Genomic DNA, 23,904 nt, shown 5'->3' with positions numbered 1-23,904 from the left:
TCCCAGCTCTATCACAATTTTATGTCTTTCCATAAAAATAGACAAAAAACCTTATTAAACATTTTATTAGGTACTAAGTGGAAATGCAAGTAAAATAAATGGCATTGCTCTAAGAAGGAGATAAGGATACAATTAGAGGTGGGACCTACAACACTTTGAAAGTTACGCTAATGTTATACATAAGTGATACCATTTTAGAAGTATAGATCGCAAGCATAGTATTGGGACATTCCTGAGATGGGAAGGAAGATAAATCCCTTATGCTTTAAATAGGGATTAAATTCCACCACAACTTGAAGACACAACTGATAGTAAATCATAGCTTAATTGACAATGTCCTAATATTTTCTGGTTCAAAGCAATATAATGAAAATAATACCAATTCTTGATTCATACCTGAATCATATGGTTAAATATAAAACACATATAACACATAATCTCAGAGAAGAAAATTAAGAAAGTAAGTTTTATAACTGTGTCCTGATCTACACTCTACCTCAGAATATACAAAGCACTTCTCCCTTTTTTTGGAAATAGCCCTGCTCCTGCCACTATTTGCTCTCAATATGGAATTTAAGTGGTTAAAGTAGCAGTTACTGTTTCCATAAAAAGGGAGTTAGGAGGTTACAAGAAAATGAAAAATCTATATTCTTCTGTTTCTCGTTTTCTTTTTTTTTTTTTTTTTGTGACACTTTTCCTGCTTACCCCTTCAAAATTACAATCATTTTCGGGTGTGTGTATGAATGAGTGCTGGCAGAGGGACGGGGGGGGGGGGGGGGGGGCGGGGAGGGAGGGCATGGGCAGGGAAGGGGAGGGCCAGAGATGAGAACAAGGCATGAGGCGTCCTCTGTGGGTAGGAAGAACTGTGACCAAGTACTAAAGCACAGTAATACTCCACTTGGAATGCAGAGGTTAGTGTCTCCGTCATAATGACAATGATAGCCATTTATTGAATATTTACCAGGAGAAATTCTATCGCATAATTATAATTAAATGGAATATATCATTAATTCTAACAGAAACCTTGTAAGTCCTATTATTCTTTCCAGCTTACAGAGAAGGAAATCGAGTCTTGGAGAGGTTAAAAAAAACCTGCCCGAGCACATGCAGGGACTTTCACAGTTCTTCCGTAAATGTTAGCAAGATAAATGGGACACAGAGCTTATGTGATGGTCATCCACAAACACCTTTTTTAATGTGAAAAATGCCATGGAAAAAAAGGAAAGATAGATTATAAAAGTAAAATGGCATCCATGAATATTCTATTGATTTCAAAATACTCCTATCAGGTAAGATAAAGCCAGCTATTATTCCTATGTAAGAAATGTAAAAATTGCCCCATTTTTTTCTAATACTACATAAGAACAGACTGGTCACTTTGGGAATAGAATTCAGATCACAGTATTTGAGGAGGGGGATTTGTTTTTCAAGTAGAAAATTTAGGTTTTAAGAATAAATGAGGACAAGTGAAACAAACTGGAAGACCCCAGGACAAACACAAATTGAGACAGGGTGTCTGAGAGCCATACACATAACTGAAAACTACTAAGATTATAAAAATAAAAATGTATCTACCTTCTCCTAATCAAGAGTCTATTATTTCAGATGATACTATGGGAAGATGAAGCCTTGAATTCTTTTCAAAACAGGGAAGGGTAAAAATAAGCACAAATTACTATTACAACCCTTCACTCCTTCTTAAGTGTTTTCCTTCTTTGTCTTTCCTGCTTCTAAAAGTATTCATATTATGTCTTACAATCTTTGTGCCACTACCTCTGACTTTTTTCCAAAATATTAATCTTCAGCAAATGATATTGGACTTTTATAATCGCTGATATTCTCCTCTAGTCAACTCTTAGAGAGTTCAAATTAACTCTTAGGTCAAATTAAAATGTACAGAAACCAGCTTTTCTTGGATTTCATTCAGTAGTTAAAATGCAATTATGGAAAATTAATCGATTATCAGAAAAACTAATCTGAGGTAAAAACGAATTATATGTTTTACCTCAATGTTTTTTTAAAAACCACCAATTTATTTGATCCCTTAAAAATTTTCTAATCAAGTAGATTCTACCTTCCTCTTTCAAGAAGAACGTCTAACTAGAGGACTGTTATGAGGATATTTCTACAGGAAGTTTTATCTCACCACATCCCCAGAACAATAAAACAGCAAAACAGTACTTACCTATGATACCTCAACTGCAAAGTACTTCCCATGAGTGATTGGATTGCATTGGTCGACCATCTGCAAGTCATTTTAGTTAAGTACCCATCAGTTTCACATGATATATTGATATTGACATCTATTTAAAACACATTAAAATATTAATACAAAGCAAAAACACCAAAGCAATTTTTAATGACAATAACATGTCCTTACATTATCAATGGGACTCTAATATAGGGTCCATAATCCCTGCGGAGGAAAACGGAGAGAAGTGCAGTCAGTATTCTTACCAATCACGTATAACTCCGCATAGCGATGGTGGCATTCCTGCTGGTTGCAGCAGTACACTGCGTCGTAGGTGAACTTCCCGCGAGGCTTGGTCGCATTCAAATTTGGAAAGGTGACTTTGCTAACACGGTCACCCACCACGGTATACTGGCTTGGAGGGATTTTCTCAGCTAAATTCAGCCACCAAACAATCTTTTTTGAGGAAACAATCTCGTTTTCGTTTTTATAAATGCAGTGAAAAGAAACGTTAGACCCGACACTTGTCAGAATTTTAGGTGGAAAGTATATGACATCTGCAATAAGAGAAGAAGGGGAGGATGTCGGATGAAGACCAAAAACATCCTGTGAGGAATTTACGCTACGTAGAAAGGCTTCACAATGCATTCAGGATCATACTGCCAAAAATAAAGAGTGTACTAAGAGACTGGGTAACTGTAATCGCCTGTTTATGGACAGTTATGTAGTATCCCAGGCACTCCCATTCCCAAATGACTTGAACTTCCACAAATGTCTTCACTGTTTTCTAAACACAGAGACTTAGTACAAAATAGGTTTTAGTGCGTACTTGTCACTTGCTAATGGATAGGCCGAAAATTAATTCAAATGAAATATAATCTAATTCCGCAATGACACGTTTTCCATCAGACTCCGCTTTAAGGATCAGTGAGTGAAATGTAGGGTGAGTTATTGAATCAAATCACTCTAAAGCAAAATCCTAAAGAAAAAATGGTGGTTGCTATTGTTTCATTTGGATATATGAAAATTTCAAATAAACAGGTAAAGTAGAAAAATAAGCTTTAAGTAAGAAAACTAGTTAAGATATGTAAAATCAATGATGCACCAATGTACCAAAACAGGAAAAACTGTAAATACTGATCTGTAATATTTTAAGTTATTTAATGCCAGTATGCTGTGGTTAAGGACAAGGGGAACCAATATTTTTCTAAAATATTATTTTTAAGGCCTCCACACTCTTCCATACTACTTTTTTGGTCCCCTATTGTTGGAAACATAGTTTGCCTATATTTTTAATTAGAAACAGAATAAAAGTAAATGTTTACATAGGAAGAAATTATTTCTGCCACAATACATTACAAAAACAGTATATTTCAGTTGTGCAATTTAAGGTAGGCCATTTTCTGCTGAAAGAATATGAGTATCTGTTTTCATACATATCATCCGGATAAGCCCCAAAACAAAAACAAAAAACTTCATTGATTTTTATTATTTAAGTTTTTTCTTTTTTGTAATAGCAAGCTAAACTCCCCTGTCCTTATATTTACAATCCATACAAAACCTTTGTACTTGGTATTTCTACAGTCAAGCATAAACAGGAATAATTTTAGTAGCATGAAATCACTGGACAGAAGCCAGTCCATTAGATTTATAATCCTAGCCTAGGGTGACACTCAAGCTTCATTGGCACATTACTTACTACACACAAGGACCTAGCACAGACCTGAAAGATCATTAACCTACTTTCAATATGCTCCACATCTCATTACTGAACTGCTTCAAAAGTCTAGGAGTAATTTATTTTTTTAAAGAGTACAAATAAGATTTCAAAAATTAAGCTGAATCTTTTAAAGATAATAAAAATCTCAAAGCACCTCACTTCAAAATTGAATGCCTAAGTAAGGCTTAATTGAGAAATACAGTTAAAGTCATAGTATTCTGGCATGATTAAATACTAAAATATTAGCTTAAAAAGAATAAAAGCAAGTTATTAAAAACCTGATTTTGTAAAATTTACACTGAATATATAGAAATTGATATGAAGTAAATGTTAAATATTTAATTTTCAAAATACAAATATATACTTTATTCTCATGTGAGATACACAATATTTAATTTGTAAAATAAGAAAATAATTTTCTTCTCATGACTAAGTACTAATAGTTTTGCAGAATCTACACTAACGAATTTCATTAAAAGAAGAAATTCTATTGAGAAATATTAGTGAATTACTCAAATGAACATAAATCATAAATCAAAACATCTTAGTTAAAGTTATTTTAAAATGTGTTTATTATAGCACCAGAAATTAGATTTTTAAATTTTCAAAACAGATTTCCTATTTTTCTTTACGGGGAAAATATTTTCTCTAATACATTACAAGCACTGTCAAGTATGAAATGCAGAAATTATCTGTTTCTCCTCCTCTCTGGCAGCACAAGATTGCAATTAAGAAAGGTATCACAAAAAAAAAAGAAAGGTATTACAAGAAGTCAGCACTTCTAAACTTATTTTCAGTATGTAGCATAACTTAATTGCAACATTTTTGGACTTCTTAAGTTCTGGCAAGGTCCCGGGTATTCTTGTAAGAGTCCAAGATCTCCCAAATCCATAAGAATTCCTTGATTAAAAATGGTCAATGCTTCATTAACTGTGTACTTGGTAGGTACAGCTTTAATGAATCAATGAACAAAAAAAAATAATTGAACAATAGGTAGTAGCTATAAAGGAACTGATAATTAGCATCTGTTTGCTCTGGCACAATACATCAGACAGTCTCTGTTCCAAAAAAAAAAAAATCAATAAAATCCAAAGTGTTTGGAAATGATAAAGTAGATGTGCTAATTCATTCTAAGTAAGTTAATGCCTCAGTCTTACAGAACGTTTCTGTTTTGTGGATGCCAACAGTGAACAGCAGAGGATAATCTAATAATATTAAATACCTAGGTTTAAGGGAGAAGGACCCAAATCCTTTTACACAAGAAGAGGAAGCTCCCAAGTTTGGAGAAACATACTTCACTGGTGCACACGGTTCAAGAACAAGCCTCCAGTGCTGTAAGCACTGGGGGATGAGGGAACTGCTGCGAAGGCAACTCAGCACACCTGAGACCTGAAAAACCCAAGCAACGCTGAAACCTCATTTATCAGGAACCATGAAGGAAATGAGGTGTTCCGCTAAAGTGCTCTATGTAATTAAGCTTACCGCTGATTAGTGCCCAGGATCAATTTTTGGTGACATAAACATATGTCAGGCACTTAATCACTGTATTAGTGCGAACAAACATGACTCCGGAATTAGACTGCCAGCTCTAGATTGTGTCAACTTTTACAATGTACTTAACCTCTCTAAGTCCCGATTTCTTTGCGAAAGGGGAATATCAGTACCTATCTCACAGGGGATCAAAAGGACAAAATGATAATATATGTAAAGCACTTAGAACAGTGCTTGAAACACAGGAAGCACTCCATAACTGTCATTATCATTATCATTATTATTCAGGAGGGAAGTACGAACCTACTTATACCTTTGATTTGTGATTCAGTACCCATCATTACATCGTTACTGTAGGCGATCCTATAACAGAGAAACGTGCTTGGGAGCTACTGAAGTGTGGAGGCTCTTCTCCCCGCACTTGGTGTCCCTAGTCTCCTTTATATTTGGCAAGTTTCTGTCTTTCCCTTAATAATCACCTGGTACCACTCACTGGCATCTAACCCATCCAAGCCTGTTAAATTAGTAAACTTACCTTTACACTCATTGCTAAATCAACAAATTCTGCCCTTGGGGGAGCTATTTACTTACTGTCTGGATTTATTTTTCACTTACTATCAGATATTTCTATTTGGGATGTCTAAAGTCACTAGAGGAACACACCTGTGGCGAATAAGTAAAAGGCCCAGTGTTAACTGCAATATTGTTAGACACTTTGGCAAGTAAACTGGCAAAGTTTCTTTTCAACAAAACATACCTTTATTACTGTCATGTACACAAAACCCTAAATATTTGCATAGGGAAAAGCATATATATATATATATATAGTATGTGCTTTATAATATATATTAATAAATCTGATTTATATTATGTATAAAAACATATAAATGCGGTCCAACATATTAAAACCAAGCAAATGTAATCCTACAGATATTGACGTGAACTAAGAAAGTAATAGTAGTCTAAAGGTTTTGTACTAAGTAAAACAGAACTAAAACTATGTCCATCCAAAGGTCTAAAAACCTAAGTTGAACAATCCAAAACAAAAACTTACATGAAATGTAACACAAATAACTATTATATTATACTGGATCAAAATGTTCATCTTAACCCCACTGAATACAGAATTGCTAAGAATCATTATTCTAGAAAGTTATAATATATAACTTGAATATTAGCAAACCTTAAAAATAATAATGATCCTTTTAGAATTTCCCTCTTCTTTAGGGAGGGTAGGTTTTCAGATCTATTTAAGAAGTAAAATCACAAAGAAGAAAGCCATCCCACTCAGGGTGGGAGTCAGGGTTACTAGCCTCCTCTGCCACCCACCCTACCCCATCCCGTTCTCTTAAAAACCTCCACGGGACATTCTTTAAAAGTTGATGTCGTAATTTATTCATAATTACATAATACATAATTCACCGCTGGTCATTAAGACCTATTAATCAATGATAAATAATTGAAGGTAGAAAAGATGACCGACCTTCCTCTGAAAAATTCCAGAAGCTGAGTCGTCAGCACACACATTGTGATGCTCAATAACTATCTGAGGAATCATGAGGAGAAACCCATGTCTTCTATGGATTTCTTATCTGTTCACAGAAGGTTCCTGGCTTTCCTGGTGAGAACCAGTCCTTCCCATTGCCTAGTACTTTGCTAGCTCTTCTGACAAGCTTGCTCATGCAATTAGTTATGTATCTTGTCAACCTGAAACCTTCATTAGATGCTGAGATTTTGAATATTGAGATTGTGGATCTGCAAACTATGATTGCATCTACTGTTTACTGGGTGCTTACTAAAGGTCGGGCACTGCAGTGAGCACAGTAGGTGCACTGTTTCATTCTATCCATAATAAAAATGTCTCTATTTTGCAGATGGGGCAATTGAGGCACAGAAAGGTGAAGAAACTTTCCAAATAAGTGGTGAGGCCAGTACCTGCATAAGATTCTGTCAGACTCCAAAGTCTGCGCTCTTAAACCACTAATGCTACTGGCTTTTTGACAAGTCAATGCTTTTTAAATAGGAAGTAACCAATAAATTAACTTATTTCATTAAATGTGTTGACTGCTTAGTGATTTTCAGGGGACTTGCTGTCTCTATATATTCATAATCAACCTGCATGATTCAGTAGGAATAATTTTGCTCTTTTGACAGATCAGACAACTAGGCAAAGAACCCTGAAGTCTCTTCCTAGCATCACAAGTTAGCATATGACAGGGTTGGACTATTCTAGGGCTCCTGGGACTATTTGTAAACCACCATCTCAACTTCATGAGGAAGTTTTGAATAAACCACAGTTTTTCTGATGTTAAAGATTAAAAACATGAAAATTGAAAGTGAAAACTCTCAAAAGCCAGCATCTGGAGTGAAAAGAATTATTTCATTATGTTATTATTTATTATATAAAATATAATAATTGAATGAAATTTGAATATTTGGAATTTATGTCAAATAAATATATCTGATTTTAAATGTAAATTAAGGAAACACTGATACCAGTAGCGTTCTGAATTTGTGAATTTGGAACCTTTCTATTAAGTCTATCTTTTGAATAGGTAAGAGTAATTCAGCAAAACACTACTATGTACACACATAAACTTGGGAGCTCTTATATAAGTTTTTTTTACACATTTTCATTCACAAAGTAACCTGCCAACACTTAAATAAAACGTTAATATTGTGTCCCACCTTTTGGTTTACTGCTACAAAATTTAAGATGCTTATAATAGGCCAAGGGAAAAATCAGGAAGCATATTCTCCTCTCGATAGGAGCTACTATTACAAAACCTACCTTGTGTGGTAAAGGTAAGAGGGGTGCTCCAGTCACCCCAGGTTCCTGGGCCATCCAGTCTCTTTCCCCTCACTTGAACCTCGTATGAAGACCCAGGAAGCACACTGTCTATCAGCAGAGATGTAGCTGAGACAATTTCATCAGCCTGTTAAATATTGTTTGAAAACATCAGAGCATCAAGTTGACATGGAACCTTCATCAAAATTGAGAACAAGCAGTCCCAACAAATTTCAAAGAATGAAAGTCTTACAAAATAGTTGGCCGGCCATGGTGGAATTAAACGGAAATCAGTAACAAAATAACAAATGTTTGCATCTTTGTCAATAAATATTTTTAAAGATTTTATTTATTTATTTGACAGAGAGAGACACAGCGAGAGAGGGAACACAAGCAGGAGGAGTGGGAGAGGAAGAAGCAGGCTTCCCGCTGAGCAGGGAGCCCGATGCGGGACTCGATTCCAGGACCCTGGGATCATGACCTGAGCTGAAGGCAGACACTTAACGACTGAGCCACCCAGATGCCACTGTCAATAAAATTTTAAATAGCCCACAAGCCCAAGAAGAAAATCACAATGATAATCAGTAGATATTTTTAACTGAATGATAACGAATATTGACCTTGTGAAATTTAAGAGGTACAGCTAAAATCAGCAGGGAGTTTCAAGGCCCTGATGACATCTATAATACACACCTGGTAGAAAATGATGAGCAGGAGCGGACACAGAATTAGAAACATTCCTAGAGGAAAGTGTCATAGAGGAGGCGTGAATAATTTTAAGAACCTGAACCTGATAAGCTATAGTAAATCAAAATACAGTTTATAAACTAGCGGGCAAATATCTAAGAGACCTAATTCTGCATGAAACAACAACTATTAAGAATTGCTTAGGGGGGCGCCTGGGTGGCTCAGTTGTTAAGCGGCTGCCTTCGGCTCAGGTCATGACCCCAGGGTCCTGGGATCGAGTCCCGCATCGGGCTCCCTGCTCAGAGGGGAGCCTGCTTCTTCCTCTCCTGCTTCCCCTGCTTGTGTTCCCTCTCTCGCTGTCTCTCTCTGTCAAATAAATAAATAAAATCTTAAAAAAAAAAAAAGAATCGCTTAGCAAATACATTCTGTTTTCCAATGACGTACTCCAAAGTTATTGAAATCCCTGGCCTCTTAAACTGGGGTTCCAGAGACCAAAAGGGTGAAAAGCACCACAAATGTATTCTACAATAGCAGGTCACCTAGATTTCAAATCCTATCATCTCCATTTTGCAGATGAGAAAGTTGAAGCCCAAAGAAGCCTTAACTCTGCTTTTCCCACACAGGACACACCAAGGATTTATTTTCTGCTCTTAATGAAGATAAAGTCTTTACAAAAGTGGCCCAGAGGTACAAAGACAGGTTTTTACTTCTAAATTGTATAACAATTCATTTCACAAAGGAAAATGCCGAAGTCCACGCTCGGCCCGTGCTCTTTCTGACGTCCTCCTTCGCCTCTCCTGCTCCTCTTTGATTCATCCACTGCAACTCTCGCCCTCACTGCCTACCCCAGCCTCCAGCTTCTCACCGGCTTAGGGCCTCTGAATAACTAGCTTCTCTCTTTGGAAACTAATTCCCCCAGATATCTACTTCACTAACCTCCTTCAGAGACTTGCTCAGATGTCAGTTTTTCCATGAGGTCTTCCGCACCTCCACTTAATATTACAACCTACCAGCTCTACCAGCACCCATTAGCTCTACCACTCAGTGCATCCTGATGCAAACAGAACAGTTCCTAGCACCTAGTAGGTCCTCAATAAATACTGAAAAATGCAAAAAGAATCTGGCAGACCTTATACTACAAATGCATGTGCTGCAAGTAAGTATGTTGAGCAATAAAACAACAGCTGGAATCGTAAAATCAGAAATCAGAGGTCTGTAGGTGAGAAAATTGTAATTATGAATTCAAGTTTCTGTAACTGGACTTCCCGTAGCCATTTAGCTGTGTGTGTGTGTGTGTGTGTGTGTGTGTGTGTGTGTGTGTGTGTGTGTGTGTGTGTTTAAGGAAGAGAGAGGGAGGGAGAGGGAGAGACAGAGAAAGTTATTAATCTAACATAATTTTTTTTTTTTTTGGAAGAGGAATTTGGAACTTTCTCTGGCACTAAAGTCTGGGAGGAATTTATCACACTCCTCAATATATAACATGGATCCATACATAAGAGATATTGTGCAACATCAATTTCTCCAAAAGCGTTTACCGAAGATACGGACATGTTGTTCATGTGGTCATGTCCTATGCTGATCATAAATGAAAGCCAGTGATATAATATTAAATTACAGCTGATTCAGCTCTAGGAGGACCATGCATGTTTGGTATGCAAAGGGCATTTTCTACTGGACCTGGAAAGGGTCTCTAGTTGTTTCTCAACCTTTCATTTTATTAAATTATACTTACTTTTCTCATATTTGTTGAAGAATTCTCTGAATATTTCACTTGGTATTGAAGTTGAAATGGTACCAATGTTGGGCTGGACCAAGAAATCTTTAAATTGCCAGCATCTGTGATTTCCATATGTAAACCTAATGGGGGATCAGGCTTCACTTAAGGAAAAAAGAGAACATTTTTAAGTCAAGCAATTTTCATGATAATCACAAAATAAAGTCAAAATGAATTATTAGCATATCCTGTTCTTTCAACTACTTAAAAGGTGATCTTATTCAAAGGCTAATTCCAGACCAAAATATTAGGTCTACTCCTTGTAGCTTTCCATAGCAATCCACATATATTCATTTCCTCTCCCTACATGGCAAAAACTGTAAACAGTAAGGAGGTTGTTTTGATAAATGTGAACTCCTGCTGTAAAAAAAGTCGGCTAACTTTATTTAACCTAGCATTCCCCAAACTTCTTTGAAGACTCCCCCCTCCACCACCCTCACCCACTGGTTTAGCAGGTGACAAGGAAAAACGGCATTTTGCAGAACACTACTTGAAAAATGCATATGGAGTTTGCATGCAAAAATTCACGTAAATATGCATGTAAAATTCAGCAAATCTATTAACTTTGAAATATAAAAATCTAGACACACCTACTCAAATAACCCACAGCATGCATATGTTACATGCAATAAACATAGCATTCACAGGCCCTGGCTTGTCACCAGAAATGAGGATAGAGTTTCTTAGCCTAACAATGTGTTTAACTTAGTAAATGATTTGAGTTCATGCGTATATGCATGTGTTCATATATGAATATGCATTTGTGTATAGGTTGTGTGTGTGTGTAGTTTTAAATACATGTAACCTTTAAATTATTCATAGAAACAATATAAACATCTTACAATAAAGGATTGATTAAATAAATAATGGTTCATTCCCTATAAGGGAAATCATATCAGAGAAGAATATTGAAAATGTTTACTATTGTTAGTTTTAAAAGTTTATTAAACATCATCTATACTTGAGTTCCTGATTTGTTGAAATTAACAAATAAAAGAATATTTATAAATATGTTAAAATGGAAAAAAATGCCAAAATGATAGAAAATAGGTGATGCATTTTTTTTCCTAGGCAAAGAACTTTATTAACCTTGTTTCAAACTTTATTCCCAGGCTTCTTCAGCTTAATTAGCTGCAAAGAATGAACTGTGTATAAGCAAAAACTGAAAAGAGCTGCAGTGTCCAAGGGGCTTGGGCTTAAAAATAAGAGATCTAGATTTTATCAGATCCATGAACAAAATTTTAAAAAGAAGTCATAATATAAAATAGCAGCTCCCAGTAACTTCTTCAAGTTTTATGTTCTTCAGAAGTTGACTCAATTCAGTTTGCTTCATTCTTGGAAGCTTCATCAAAATTCTCCACAAGATCCGGAACTTCATCATCATCATCCTCTCCGGTAGCAAGTGGTGCTTTTCCATCCACAGATTGTTTGGGCAGAGCTTCAGCCAGTCTTCTTAAACTAGTCAGACTGTCTGCACCAAGTTGGTTTAAGATACTGGGTAGCATTTCTGTCAGCGGCTTTGTCTCAGCATGGCCTGTAATGGTGAAAGTGTTCGCTGCCAGTGATGCCTGACCTTTGGGGTTGTTAAAATGGATCACTGTTCCTTGGTTTGTGAACATATTCACTTCTTCAATACCAGAGATATTGTTTACCCCCAACTTCTTTAAGGAGAACTGAAGTTTTTTATCATCTGCTGTAGCCGTTCTATGAACCACCTTCTTCTTTCGGCGAGCAGTTCCTTTCCCACCAATGCGCACTTGTGCTTGCAGCTTGGCGAGTTTCTCCTGGTTCATGATAGTTTCTTTCATCTTGTTGGAGCGGAAATGGGACCGCGCGGGGGAATAGGGTTGGTGCTCAGGGGGTCTCGGGCGGACCGGCTGAGATTAGGTGCACACACGCGGGGACGCAGGCAATGCATTTTTCTTGGGACATCTCTGTGTTTTCAAGATTTTAACTAGCAGGAGTTACATACATAGAAATAAGCATTACATTGAAATGTTTACTGATTTGAATTTTATTTTCAAGAACTAAAACGGTATATTACTATAATTAACATACTAAATTTTCAGGAATTTGGACTAGTTTTTCTCTTTTCCTTGAGTCAAAATTAATAAAGGTTTATTTTATGTGACATATTACAAATTTTAGCTACTTTAAAGCAGAGCTAGAAACAAGAGATGAAATTCAGAGTTCTCATGAATAAAAAGAAAACAAAACAAAAACATCAAACAGAAATCATGAAATTATAAACTATTGTACATTTCCTGCCTGCATACATATGTGCCTTAATATTAGAAATCTAAAAATAAATCTTTCCCTGGACCGCCCATGTCCCCAGTCTTAGATATAACCCCAACTACCTGCTTCTTTCAGAGCAATATTCCTTGGAAGAGTTGGCACTACTCACTCTCCCCACTGTGTCCCATTTTCCTGCCCAACCTACTCTGACCAGGTAGGTCTTCCTCCTCACCAATCCACGGAAACTGCTCTATCAAGGTCATCATCCTTTGCCAAATCCAACGTCAGTTGTCTGATGCATTTTCCTCCACCGCTCAGCAGCATTCCACATAGCTGCTCACTTGGTTTCCACCAGGCTGCCAGGCCACCACGCTCTTTTACTCCTCTTTTCTCTCTGACTGCCTCAGTCTTTCTCTCACTGAACTCTAAGTGGGTGATCTTGGGCAATCCCATAAACATCTACATGCCAGATACTCCCATATATATCTACCCTGAACTGATCGTATGTCCAACTGCCTGCTCAGCATCTCTTGGGTATCTATAAGCATCTCAAAAATAATATGTCACACACCCAATCCTCCCCAAATTTCCTCATCTTAGTATCTGGCACCACTGTTCACTGACATGCTCAGGGCCAAGTCTCGGTGTTATCTTTGGTTCGTCTCTGTCCGTACTCCATACCCAATCCACTAGAAACTTCAGTTAGTATCATCTCCCAGATGAATCCCAACTATGATCATTTCTTTACTTCTCCACTGCTACATGCGTAAACCAACCAGATCATTCCAATAGCCTCCTCTCTGAGCCTTCTGATTCTACTCTTGTAACCATCCTTCCTCTTTTCCCCATCAATTTCCTTCTCCACACGCAGGGTAAATTTTAAACATGCACACAGACACACACACCACACACACACACACACACACGACCATATCACTCTCCTGGTTCAAAAGCTTCCACTGTAATTAGAATAAAACCCAAACTCTGTAACCCTGGCCTACCACATGACCTGAATCCGATACCTCTGACCACATCTCTGAATATTCCCCTCCCTTATTCACTGCAAGCACAAAGGCCTTCTCTTGGGTTCCTCCAACTTCCGAGCTCATTCCATCTCAGAGGTTTTACGGGTGCTATTTTTCCTGGTTGGAGCACCTTTTGTTCTGGATTTTTGCGTGGCTATCTCTTTTTCATTCAGCCCAAATGCTATCTCCTAAAACAGGTCTTCTTTGACCTCTGTAGCTGAAATAATAGTCCTTACACCTACCTGACCCTCTCCATGTCTTATTTCTTTTGTGGCACTTAACATTTTATGACATTATCATATACACCCAAGTATAAGGAAAGATTTTTTTTTCTCAAAAAATTATCCCTGAAAAAAAGACAAAATTCTTTTTAGGTTTCTTATAAAGTCTATCATAGCACCTGCTCTTAACTATCTTATTTTTTTTAATATTTAATTTAATTCTGGTTCTAAATCCTTCTAAAAATCACCTGACAGAATTAGTTTTAAAAAGAGAACATAATGATATTTTATAAATTTTATATATATTTTTCCTGTGCTATAACTTCATGACAGAATTGCTTGGACGTCATTGTAATTATGTTGCAGAGACTACAAATATATCCCTAGAGGACAAATTATTTGAACGTCCTAATGTTAAAATACAATGTCATATGGAGATTCAAATAGTGGCATATCCCCAGTAACTTAGAAAGAAGTGAAGGTCAAGTTGTGTGGAAAACTGTGTATGAGATCCCTGGAAAACTGGCTCTAGTGATGTCAAAAACAACGATGCCAAGATGCATGTAAAGAGTTGGTATATAATGGTTTCAAGAAATATAAGTGGAAAATAGTAACACTGTTTCATTTTATATTATATATAAAATACATACACACACAAAACAGAGTTAATAAATTAAATACTTTAAGTGAACATTGCCTATATTATTCACATTTGTAATCGTATGTTCAAGTTGATCAAAAGAAACTGGGAATCTATGCATTAAGAATATGGGACACTACCTATTATTTGAGTTTTTATTATAATCAGATTTGTATAGCAAATTATGTAGGTGTTTTACTTTTTTATTGTTTCTCTCTGCTCACTATTGGTTGTCTCCGGCTTATGAGGCAGGAACTTTGTCTCATTCACCAATGTTTCCCCAGCTCTGAGGTCAGTGGCTGACACACATGAGCTTCTAAGAAATATTTATTGAAGGAATAAGTAAAGGTATAAAATAAATAAATAAAGGTAAAAACAAGCCCCTAATTATTTTCAGAAACTGTTATCTGAGAAGTGAAAAAGTAACAACCAAACGATACATATCCATTAGATCCAGGATTAAAAGAAAAACTATTTTTAAGAAAGAATTTAAGGGGTGCCTAGGTGACTCAGTCAGTTAAGTGTCTGACTCTTGGTTTTGGCTCAGGTCATGATCTCATGGGTCATGGGATCAAGCCCCTCATCAGGCTCGGTGCTCGGTGGGGAGTCCGCTTGAAGAGTCTCTCTCTGCCCCTCCCCCTACTCATGCCTGCTCTCTCGCTCTCTCTCTAAAATAAATGGGTAAATCTTTAAAAAAGAAAGAATTCAAGTTACAACTGCAGAGATCATCTATACTACTCTTAAAACATTCTAGAAGCTGCTTTTAATACTCCTCAATTCTATATTTGCTGTCCTGACCGCATTGGTCAAAGCAAGAGAACCTATTGAAAATTTTTGTAAGCAATGTTTAACCTATTTGTGTGGCTGGTGTTTAGATATAATACATTTTTTATGCATGACTTACCAACATTTATGGGCTGAACTGACATTAGAGGTGATTGAAAATTTATTCCACCAGACGTGATTTTCAAATACAGAAGGAGAGTGTGGTTGAGTTTGGCGGCTGGCACAGGCACATGGCATTCACAGCTGTCGTGAGCACTGCAGTTGCACTGAACAATCTGAAAACGGCCTTTCTGGGGGACCAGAGGTGACTCTTCTAACGCTTCAGGCCTACGTGCAAAAGAAAGAGCCAAATATTAGCATAGGTGACAAAAATACATGACAAAAATCCAAACTGAGGTGAACTGTTCTGGACATCCAGCTTAAATGGCATCTAGAAAAAACTGGATACATTATATCAGAGATGCAAAGATAAGCGTTCAAGCAGGTTAGCCATTAGAAATAATAGCAGCAAGAAGAGAGTGAAGCAATAGCCAAGTACCAAAAGGAAAGTAGCATTTTGATCCTAAAACTCTATACCCAGAGAAAATACCTTTCAAAATAAACATGAAATAAAGGCTTTTCTCAGGCATACCAAAACTGAAAGAATTCATCACGATCAGATCTGCATTATGAAAAGTGCGAAAGAAAGTCCACCAGACAAAAAGGAAATGACAGCAGATGGAAATCTGATTCCACACAAAAAATGAAAATAACTGGGGCTCCTGGGTGGCTCAGTCAGTTAAGCATCTGCCTTCGGCTCAGGTCATGATCTCAGGGCCCTGGGATCAAGCCCCACATCCGGCTCCCTGCTCGGTGGGGAGTCTGCTTCTCCCTCTCTTCCCCTCTCATACTCTCTCTCGCTACCTCTTACTTTCTCTCTCTCAAATAAATAAATAAAATCTTCAAAAATAAAAAGAAATGAAAATAACTTTAAAAGGGTAAATATCTACTGACTGCTTAAAGCAAAAATAATACCATGGAGTGTAGGGTTTATAAAACAGGTAGAAGTATAATGTGTGACACTGGCTCTAAGCTTGGGGGAGAGAGACGTAACGTAAGTGTGCAGTTTTAATGTTCTCATACTATACATGAAGTGTGATGATATTACTTAGAGGTACATCCGTCAGATTGTAATAAGTTAAAAACCTATATTATAAATCCTAAAGCAACCACTAAAATAATAAAACAAGGAGTTATAGCTAATGAACCACAATAATCAAGCCAACAGAGTATTAGTATTAAGACAGAAAAATAGATTAATGGAACAGAATAGAGACCAACACTTATATGCACAGCCAGCTTCTTTCTACAGAGGCGCAAAAGCAGTTCTGAGGAGAAAGGGTAATCTTTTCATTAAGTCATGTGGAACAATGGGATATCTATATGCAAAACAAAACAAATTTCAATCCATACTCACACCAGATTCAAAAATTAATTCAACATGGATCATCAGTTCAAATGTAAAACCTGTGCCTGGGTGGCTCAGTCATTAAGCGTCTACCTTCAGCTCGGGTCATGATCCCGGGGTCCTGGGATCGAGCCCCACATCAGGCTCCCTGCCCAGCGGAGAGCCTGCTTCTTCCTCTCCCACTCCCCCTGCTGTGTTCCCTCTCTTACTGTCTCTCTCTCTCTCTCACTGTCAAATAAATAAGTAAAATCTTTAAAAAAAAATGTAAAACCTAAAGCCATAAAACTCCTAGAAGAGAACATGGGGACAAAAATTTGTTACCTTCAGTAAGGTAACATTTCCACAGATGCAACACCAAAAGCATGATCCATAAAAGAACAAACTGATAAACTGGATTCTTATCAAGATTGAAAACTCTGATTTTGAAAGTAAGACACTATGGAACAACAAGAAGACAAGCCATAGACTGAGAGAATGTATTTCTCAATTATCTATCTGATAAAGGACTTGTCTCCAGAAGATATAAAGAACTCTCAAAACTCAATAATAATAAAACAAACAATACAATTTAAAAATAGGCAAAGATTTCACCATGCACTTAGAGAAGATAAATGAATGAAAATAAGGATGTGAAAAGAAGCCCAAGGTCATTTGTTATTCAGGAAATGCAAATTAAAACCACAATGATACCACTATCCACATGTTAGAATGGCTAAAATTTTAAAAATTAATTATAAGGATGTGAAGAAATTGGAACTCTGATCCACTGCTGGTAGGAATGTAAAATGATACAACTTTGGAAAATAGTTTAGTAATTTTTAAGTTGTTAAAATTACACCTACCATACGATTTACACATTCTATCCCAGGTCGTCATCCAAGAGAAATGAAAGTATATGTCCTCTCAGAGACTCATATACAAACAAACACAGAGACTTGTAGCAGCTTTATTTGTAATAGCCAAAAACTGTAAATAACTCGAATGTCCATTAACAGGTGAATGGATAAACAAATTGTGGTATATCCATATAATGGAATGCTACTTCACAATGGAAAGGAATGAACTACTAGTGGATGCATACAACATTAATAACTCTCAAAATAATCATGCTGCATGAAAGCGTGACAAAAGTACTGTATGATTGCATTTATATAAAATCCTAGAAAATACAAAGTAACCTACGGTAACAGAGAGCAGGTCATTCATTGCCTGGGGACAGTGGAGGGTGATGAGGGTGGTAGGGACCACAGGTAGGGGCAGTGGGTGGGGTTACAAAGGAGCGGGAAGCAATTTTGTGATTGGCAATATATTCATTTTCTTTATTAGGGTGATGATTTTATGAGTGATTTCATATAGAAAAACTTATCAATTTATGCTTTAAATATATAATAAGCTGTGTAAACGTGTACAGTTTATTGTCTATTAATTTTATGTCAATAAAGCTGTTTACCCAAAAAAAGAAAATTTAGGAAAAACTTTTTAAGCAATACTTTGCCTAACACTGTAAACCTACAAATGAATGAGCTAACCTTACAAAGTAATTGCAGGGGCGCCTGGGTGGCTCAGTCGGTTAAGCGTCTGCCTTTGACTCAGGTCATGATCTCAGGGCCCTGGGATCAAGCCCTGCATCGGACTCCCAGCTCAGCGGGGAGCTTGCTTCTCCCTTTCTGCTCAACAGCCCCCCTTCCACGCCCCACCCTGCTTGTGCTCTCTTTCTCTCTCAAATAAATAAATAAAATCTTAAAAAAAAGTAATTGTAGTTTTTCCTTGACTTACGATGGGCTACCTCCTGATAAACTCATCGCAAATTAGAGATATCCTAAGTTGAAATGCATTTAATACACCTAACCTACCGAATGTCATAGCTTAGCCTAGCCTACCTTAAACATGCTTAGAACATTCACACTAGCCTACAGGTGGGCAAAATCATCTAATACAAAGCCTATTTTATAATAAAATGTTGACCATCTCATGTAATTTACTGAATATCTTACCAAGAGTTAAAAAAAACAGAGAGAGAGAGGATGGTGGAAGTGTATCAGTTGTTTACCCTCATGGTCACGTGGCTGACTAGGACTTGCCGCTGCCCAGCATCAGAGGGAGTATCCTACCACATATCACTAGTCTGGGAAACAATCAAAATTCAAAACTCTACTGAATGAGTATGGCTTTCACACCATTAAATCATAAGTCAAACCATCGTTAAGTGGGTGACTGCCTATAACTAGCTGGGTTGAATTACCTAACTCAAGGCACAAAGGTGAATAGAATGCAACCAAGACACAGAGTTGTTATTTCTGATTTATTAGTGTTGTTTTTTTTAATCTGCATGGTTGCCTGGAGAGTCTAAGCCTAGCTGTAAATAAGAAGACTTGTTTGGGGTGGGGGGAGTCATGGGGGGAGGGGTAACTAATATTTCCCCGTCTTCCTTGAGCCACCCCATTCTGTCCATAAACACCTGTGCCTTCTATCTAAACCACTCTATCTTTTTTAAAGAACTTGGGGATGGGAAGGGAGTATTAATATTTAGACATGATCACTGCCTTCAGAATTCCTGCAGTCCTTTTGGAGGGAAAAGACTGTAAGTGCTAAATATACTAATTAAAAATTAGTGTGGAGAAAGCACTGCTTTAGAAACTCTGCTAATTAGCATATACCTGAGAATTCACATATAAATACAACGTAAACGAAATCGACCCGAATCTTTCATACATACACCACTAGTATTAAATGTGAATTCTGATAGATTTTCAAGTTTCCTGAGATAGACTTCAGTATTACTTTAGTCCTAAAAGAAATCAATCAAGAAACAACATTTACAGTTCTTTCAACGTGCAAAGCAGTCTACTGGGCACTGTGTCAGAGATAATAATATTGTTAGAAGCACACTAAATTAACACCAAGACTTAATAACAAGTCCTTCCATTTGCTTTTGAGCCATAAGACCATAGAGAGGTAAGTTCTTCTTTATGAGCCTTGGTTTCCACAATCAATAAAACAGAGAAAAATGCCTGCACCATCTCCCTTTATAATGCTGTTGTAAATATAAAAGACAATTACATAAAAGTATTTTTGAAAACTTTAAAGTGCCATACACCCATAAAATAACACTTTGAATTAGAGTGGGGATGACTTAGCATTTTCAATTTTATCTAAATCTTACAAAGCCAATGAAATGTCGTTTTTTGAAAACATCACACTATGCCTTTTAGGTATTTTTTAAGTATTAAAATAAAGGCTTTTATGAAAAGGGTATGGAACAAATTGAGTAAATTGGGGTATTTTATGTCAGAAATATGCCTGTACAGTATTATGCTTTGATTGAAGAACTCCCAGATTTTACAGCAAAAATAGAACAGAAAATAAAGCATACATTCTTCACTAATGCTTTCTAAAGGACAGAAAATTCTAGTGATATTTTTCTTTTTTAAAACAAAAAGAAAAGTTAGAATTACACCGTCTTACTGTAGATGGTCTTGTCAATGCCATTTTTTCTAAATAGAGTGGGTATTTGTAGAATCGGGCTGATTACCAATTAGATTAACTATCTGGTTTCTCTATCACTTTACTGTTGTGTGTTCTATTTAATTAATCTCATTGTTAATTTCTTTATAATTTCAATATACACAAAGAAAACATACATACTATATATTTATAATAATGACTATATGTAATATACGTGTTTATTCTAGTAATTCATTAATTGTGATTCTTTCTTAAAGGCATCTCCATTCAGAAATTTCCCAAACCACCCCAAGAGATATTCTCATTATAAAACTCTAAGAATCAATCTAAAACTAATTTTCAAATGTTCTACACAGGGGTGAGGAAACTACAGCCCACAGGCCAAATACACCTGTTTTTTGTACAGCTTGTGCGCTAAGAATGGTTTCTCACATTTTCAAGTGGTTTAAAAAAAAAAAAAGAGGAAGAATGTCCCATGATACATGGTAATTGCATAAAATTCCAAATTTCCGTGTCCATGAACACAGTAATGGTTATTCATTTACATATTAACTATGACTGCAAGGTTGGAAGAAAGACCATATGGCCTGCAAAGTCTGAAATATTTGCTATCTGGCCCTTAAAGAAAAAATTTTCAATCCTAGCTATTGGCCGGAAACATTTTGTACTCCCTACTGGTGGGAACTTGATGGACAAAGGACACAAAAATAGAAAATCCACATTAAATATATCATCACATTTCCTTGTATAGCATATTTACAATTTACATATACACCTTGGGAATCACTAATTTAATTTTCAAAATACCTTATCAGGGAACTAATATCACCTACTTTATAAGCGAGAAAGTGAGGCTCAGAGACAATGTGGACCTGAAACTAGTCTGAAGTATTGTGCTTCCATGTTCCTTGCTCACTTCCTTACACCCAAGACGTCTTATTATCATAAGACAAATTTCCCTGTTACTGTGGCCACTTTATTATTTTATTTAGGGGATTAATACACTAGTGGCCACAACTAAAAAAGAATTATAATCTGAATCATCTTAACACTTCCATACATCAGAACTTTAAAGAATTAGAGGATCAATTCAATTACTTTTCCTTGAAGAAAACATGAGATATTTCTCATATTTATGAGAGCATAAACTGCAAAGTTTGTATGAAACCTGGAATACAGGAGCCTTGTTACTTGTCAAAGTCAACATTAGATCTTCTTTTACCTTTGAAAAGAAGTCTTAAGTATTTGTGAACATCAAACAGCACTCTAAATTTTGATAATTTTAAAGCATAAGGATTAAAATGAAAATAAAAATTTTAAAAATAAGAAAGGAGATACATTGGCTTAAAATAATTAAAACTTAAGAACTTCTGAAATCCTTGAAAAATTTTTATGCAGCAAAGTATCTTATACCTTGCCAACACACACACACACACACACACACACACACACACACACACAAATTCAGTGCCTCTATTTAATCTCTCTATATGTGAGCAAACTTTATTAAAAGTGAAAATATAAAATAAAACAAAACAAAGCATTTCTCAAATTTTAAATTTAGCTTCTTTGCAAATTTTATCATTTGGGCAATTTTTCTACTCAGAAGTTAGATATATAAATATTTAGTACCAAAATTTCATTTTTGATAGACACAGTAGTTTATACAGAGAGCACATTCGATCCTCTGACCTTTGGTCATATTATTTGTTCCCAGAATTATTTTTCTACGAATATATTAAAACTTACCTAAGCAAAGATCTATGCTAAGTTATTACAGGAATAACATCAAATGGGCTCCATGCAAGTTCATAACTGTGACATAAACTGAGAGCAAACCATGGTGGACAAATGAATACATGGGAATTGTTTAAAACAGTATTAGTTTTGTATATCATTTGATCAAGTCACTTATTTTAAATCTCAGACTGGTAATCTATACAAATGTTACCCAAAAAATCTACTTTGCCAATCCCCCAAATTTCAAAGACCAAATTAGTATCCCAGACTAGTCTCATGATCAGAATCACCTGGAAGCTTGTTAAAAATAGACTCCTAGACCCTTCATGGAGAATTCAGCAGGTCTGGGACTAAGGAACCTGTTTTCAATAAGAGCCATACATTGGTTCTCAAAGAGTTATCCCCAAACCACTAGTATCAGCATCCTCCGGAACTTCATAAAAATGCAAATTACTGGCTCTACTCCAGATCTCATGAATCAGGCCCAAATGAGAAGTAATGGCCTAGATAAATCTCATCAAGGAGACAAGTTTAAGAGGCATTTTGTAAAATACGAAGTACTCTTCAGATGTAAGATATTACCAAACAAATGGAAAATCAACAAGTATGAAAGGGAGAAAGAAAAAAGAAAAAGAAAAGAAGAAAACAAAACAAATGAACCTTAAAGTATATCAAGTTAATAGTATAACCACATGGGTAGAGGGGGAGGGGAATCTTTTTTTTTTAATTTTATTTATTTGACAGAGAGAGATAGACAGACAGCTAGAGAGGGAACACAAGCAGGGCAAGTGGGAGAGGGAGAAGCAGGCTCCCGGCTGAGCAAGGAGCCCGATGTGGGGCTGGAGCCCGATGTGGGGCTCGATCCCAGGACCCTGGGACCCAGGACCCTACACTGAAGGCAGACACTTAACGACTGAGCCACCCAGGTGCCCCGGGGGAGGGAAAGCCTAATTAAAAATTTGGAACATAGTGTTTTGATCATGTAACCTTTAGCCTTAGCAAAGGCAAAATGAGTGTAGACAAATATTGTACTCTAGTTGGTATGGTTGTTTTTCACAGAAGTGTAGCTTAGCAATTCCAAAACTACTTTACATGTGTTCTAGGACTAAGCAAATGGGTTAGATATTGTGGGAAAGGGAAGCCAGGTTTCTTATTGCTGGAAAAAAAAGAGAGAGAGAGAGAGAGAGAAAAGAAAGAGGGAGGGGGAGGGAAAAGGGAAAGGAAAGGGTGGGGGAGAAAGAGGAGAGGAAAGGGGAGGGGGGAGGGGAGTGGAGGGGAGAAAGGGGATGGAAGGAAGAAAGGAAGAAAGAAAAAAGGCTAGAATGGATCCTATGATTTTGGGCTAAAATGAGAGATATTATGGGAACCCAGTTGGCTCAGTTGGTTGAGTGTCAGGCTCTTGGATTAGGCTCAGGTTATGATCTCAGGGTCGTGAGATCAGGCCCTGGGTTAGGCTCCATGGTCAGTGGGGAGTCTGCTTGAGATTCTATCTCTCCCTCTCCCTCTGCTCCCCACCAACTCTCTCACTTTCTCGCTCTCAAATAAAAAAGTCAATCTTAAAAAATGGGAGATATTAGTATGAATACATGCTTTTAATATATGTATATACAGAGATATAGAAATATAGATTTTTGCATATTATATATACATATACATCATGTGTGTATTGCATGTACACATACATGTAACTA

General features: G+C 36.5%; 1 protein-coding gene across 6 annotated transcripts in view; it reads right to left on the bottom strand.

The window, feature by feature from the left end:
* Positions 1-23,904, bottom strand: part of LEPR (leptin receptor) — an 86,169-nt gene that overhangs the window by 30,445 nt on the left and 31,820 nt on the right. For 5 of the 6 annotated variants that reach the window (XM_027579386.2, XM_027579351.2, XM_027579356.2 and 2 more), the window contains 5 exons: positions 15,680-15,888; positions 10,610-10,755; positions 8,194-8,338; positions 2,458-2,748; positions 2,186-2,303 (listed from right to left, as the gene is read on the bottom strand). In XM_027579386.2, the coding sequence (XP_027435187.1) occupies positions 2,186-2,303; positions 2,458-2,748; positions 8,194-8,338; positions 10,610-10,755; positions 15,680-15,888 (909 nt within the window). The remainder of the gene's footprint in view (positions 1-2,185; positions 2,304-2,457; positions 2,749-8,193; positions 8,339-10,609; positions 10,756-15,679; positions 15,889-23,904) is intronic. The other variant, XM_027579376.2, reaches the window with a different exon arrangement.

Source organism: Zalophus californianus, chromosome 4 (assembly GCF_009762305.2).
Source record: "Zalophus californianus isolate mZalCal1 chromosome 4, mZalCal1.pri.v2, whole genome shotgun sequence".
Lineage (NCBI taxonomy): Eukaryota > Metazoa > Chordata > Mammalia > Carnivora > Otariidae > Zalophus > Zalophus californianus.
The sequence above is the reverse complement of the archived record's forward strand: the minus strand, read 5'-3'. Positions and strand labels throughout refer to the sequence as shown.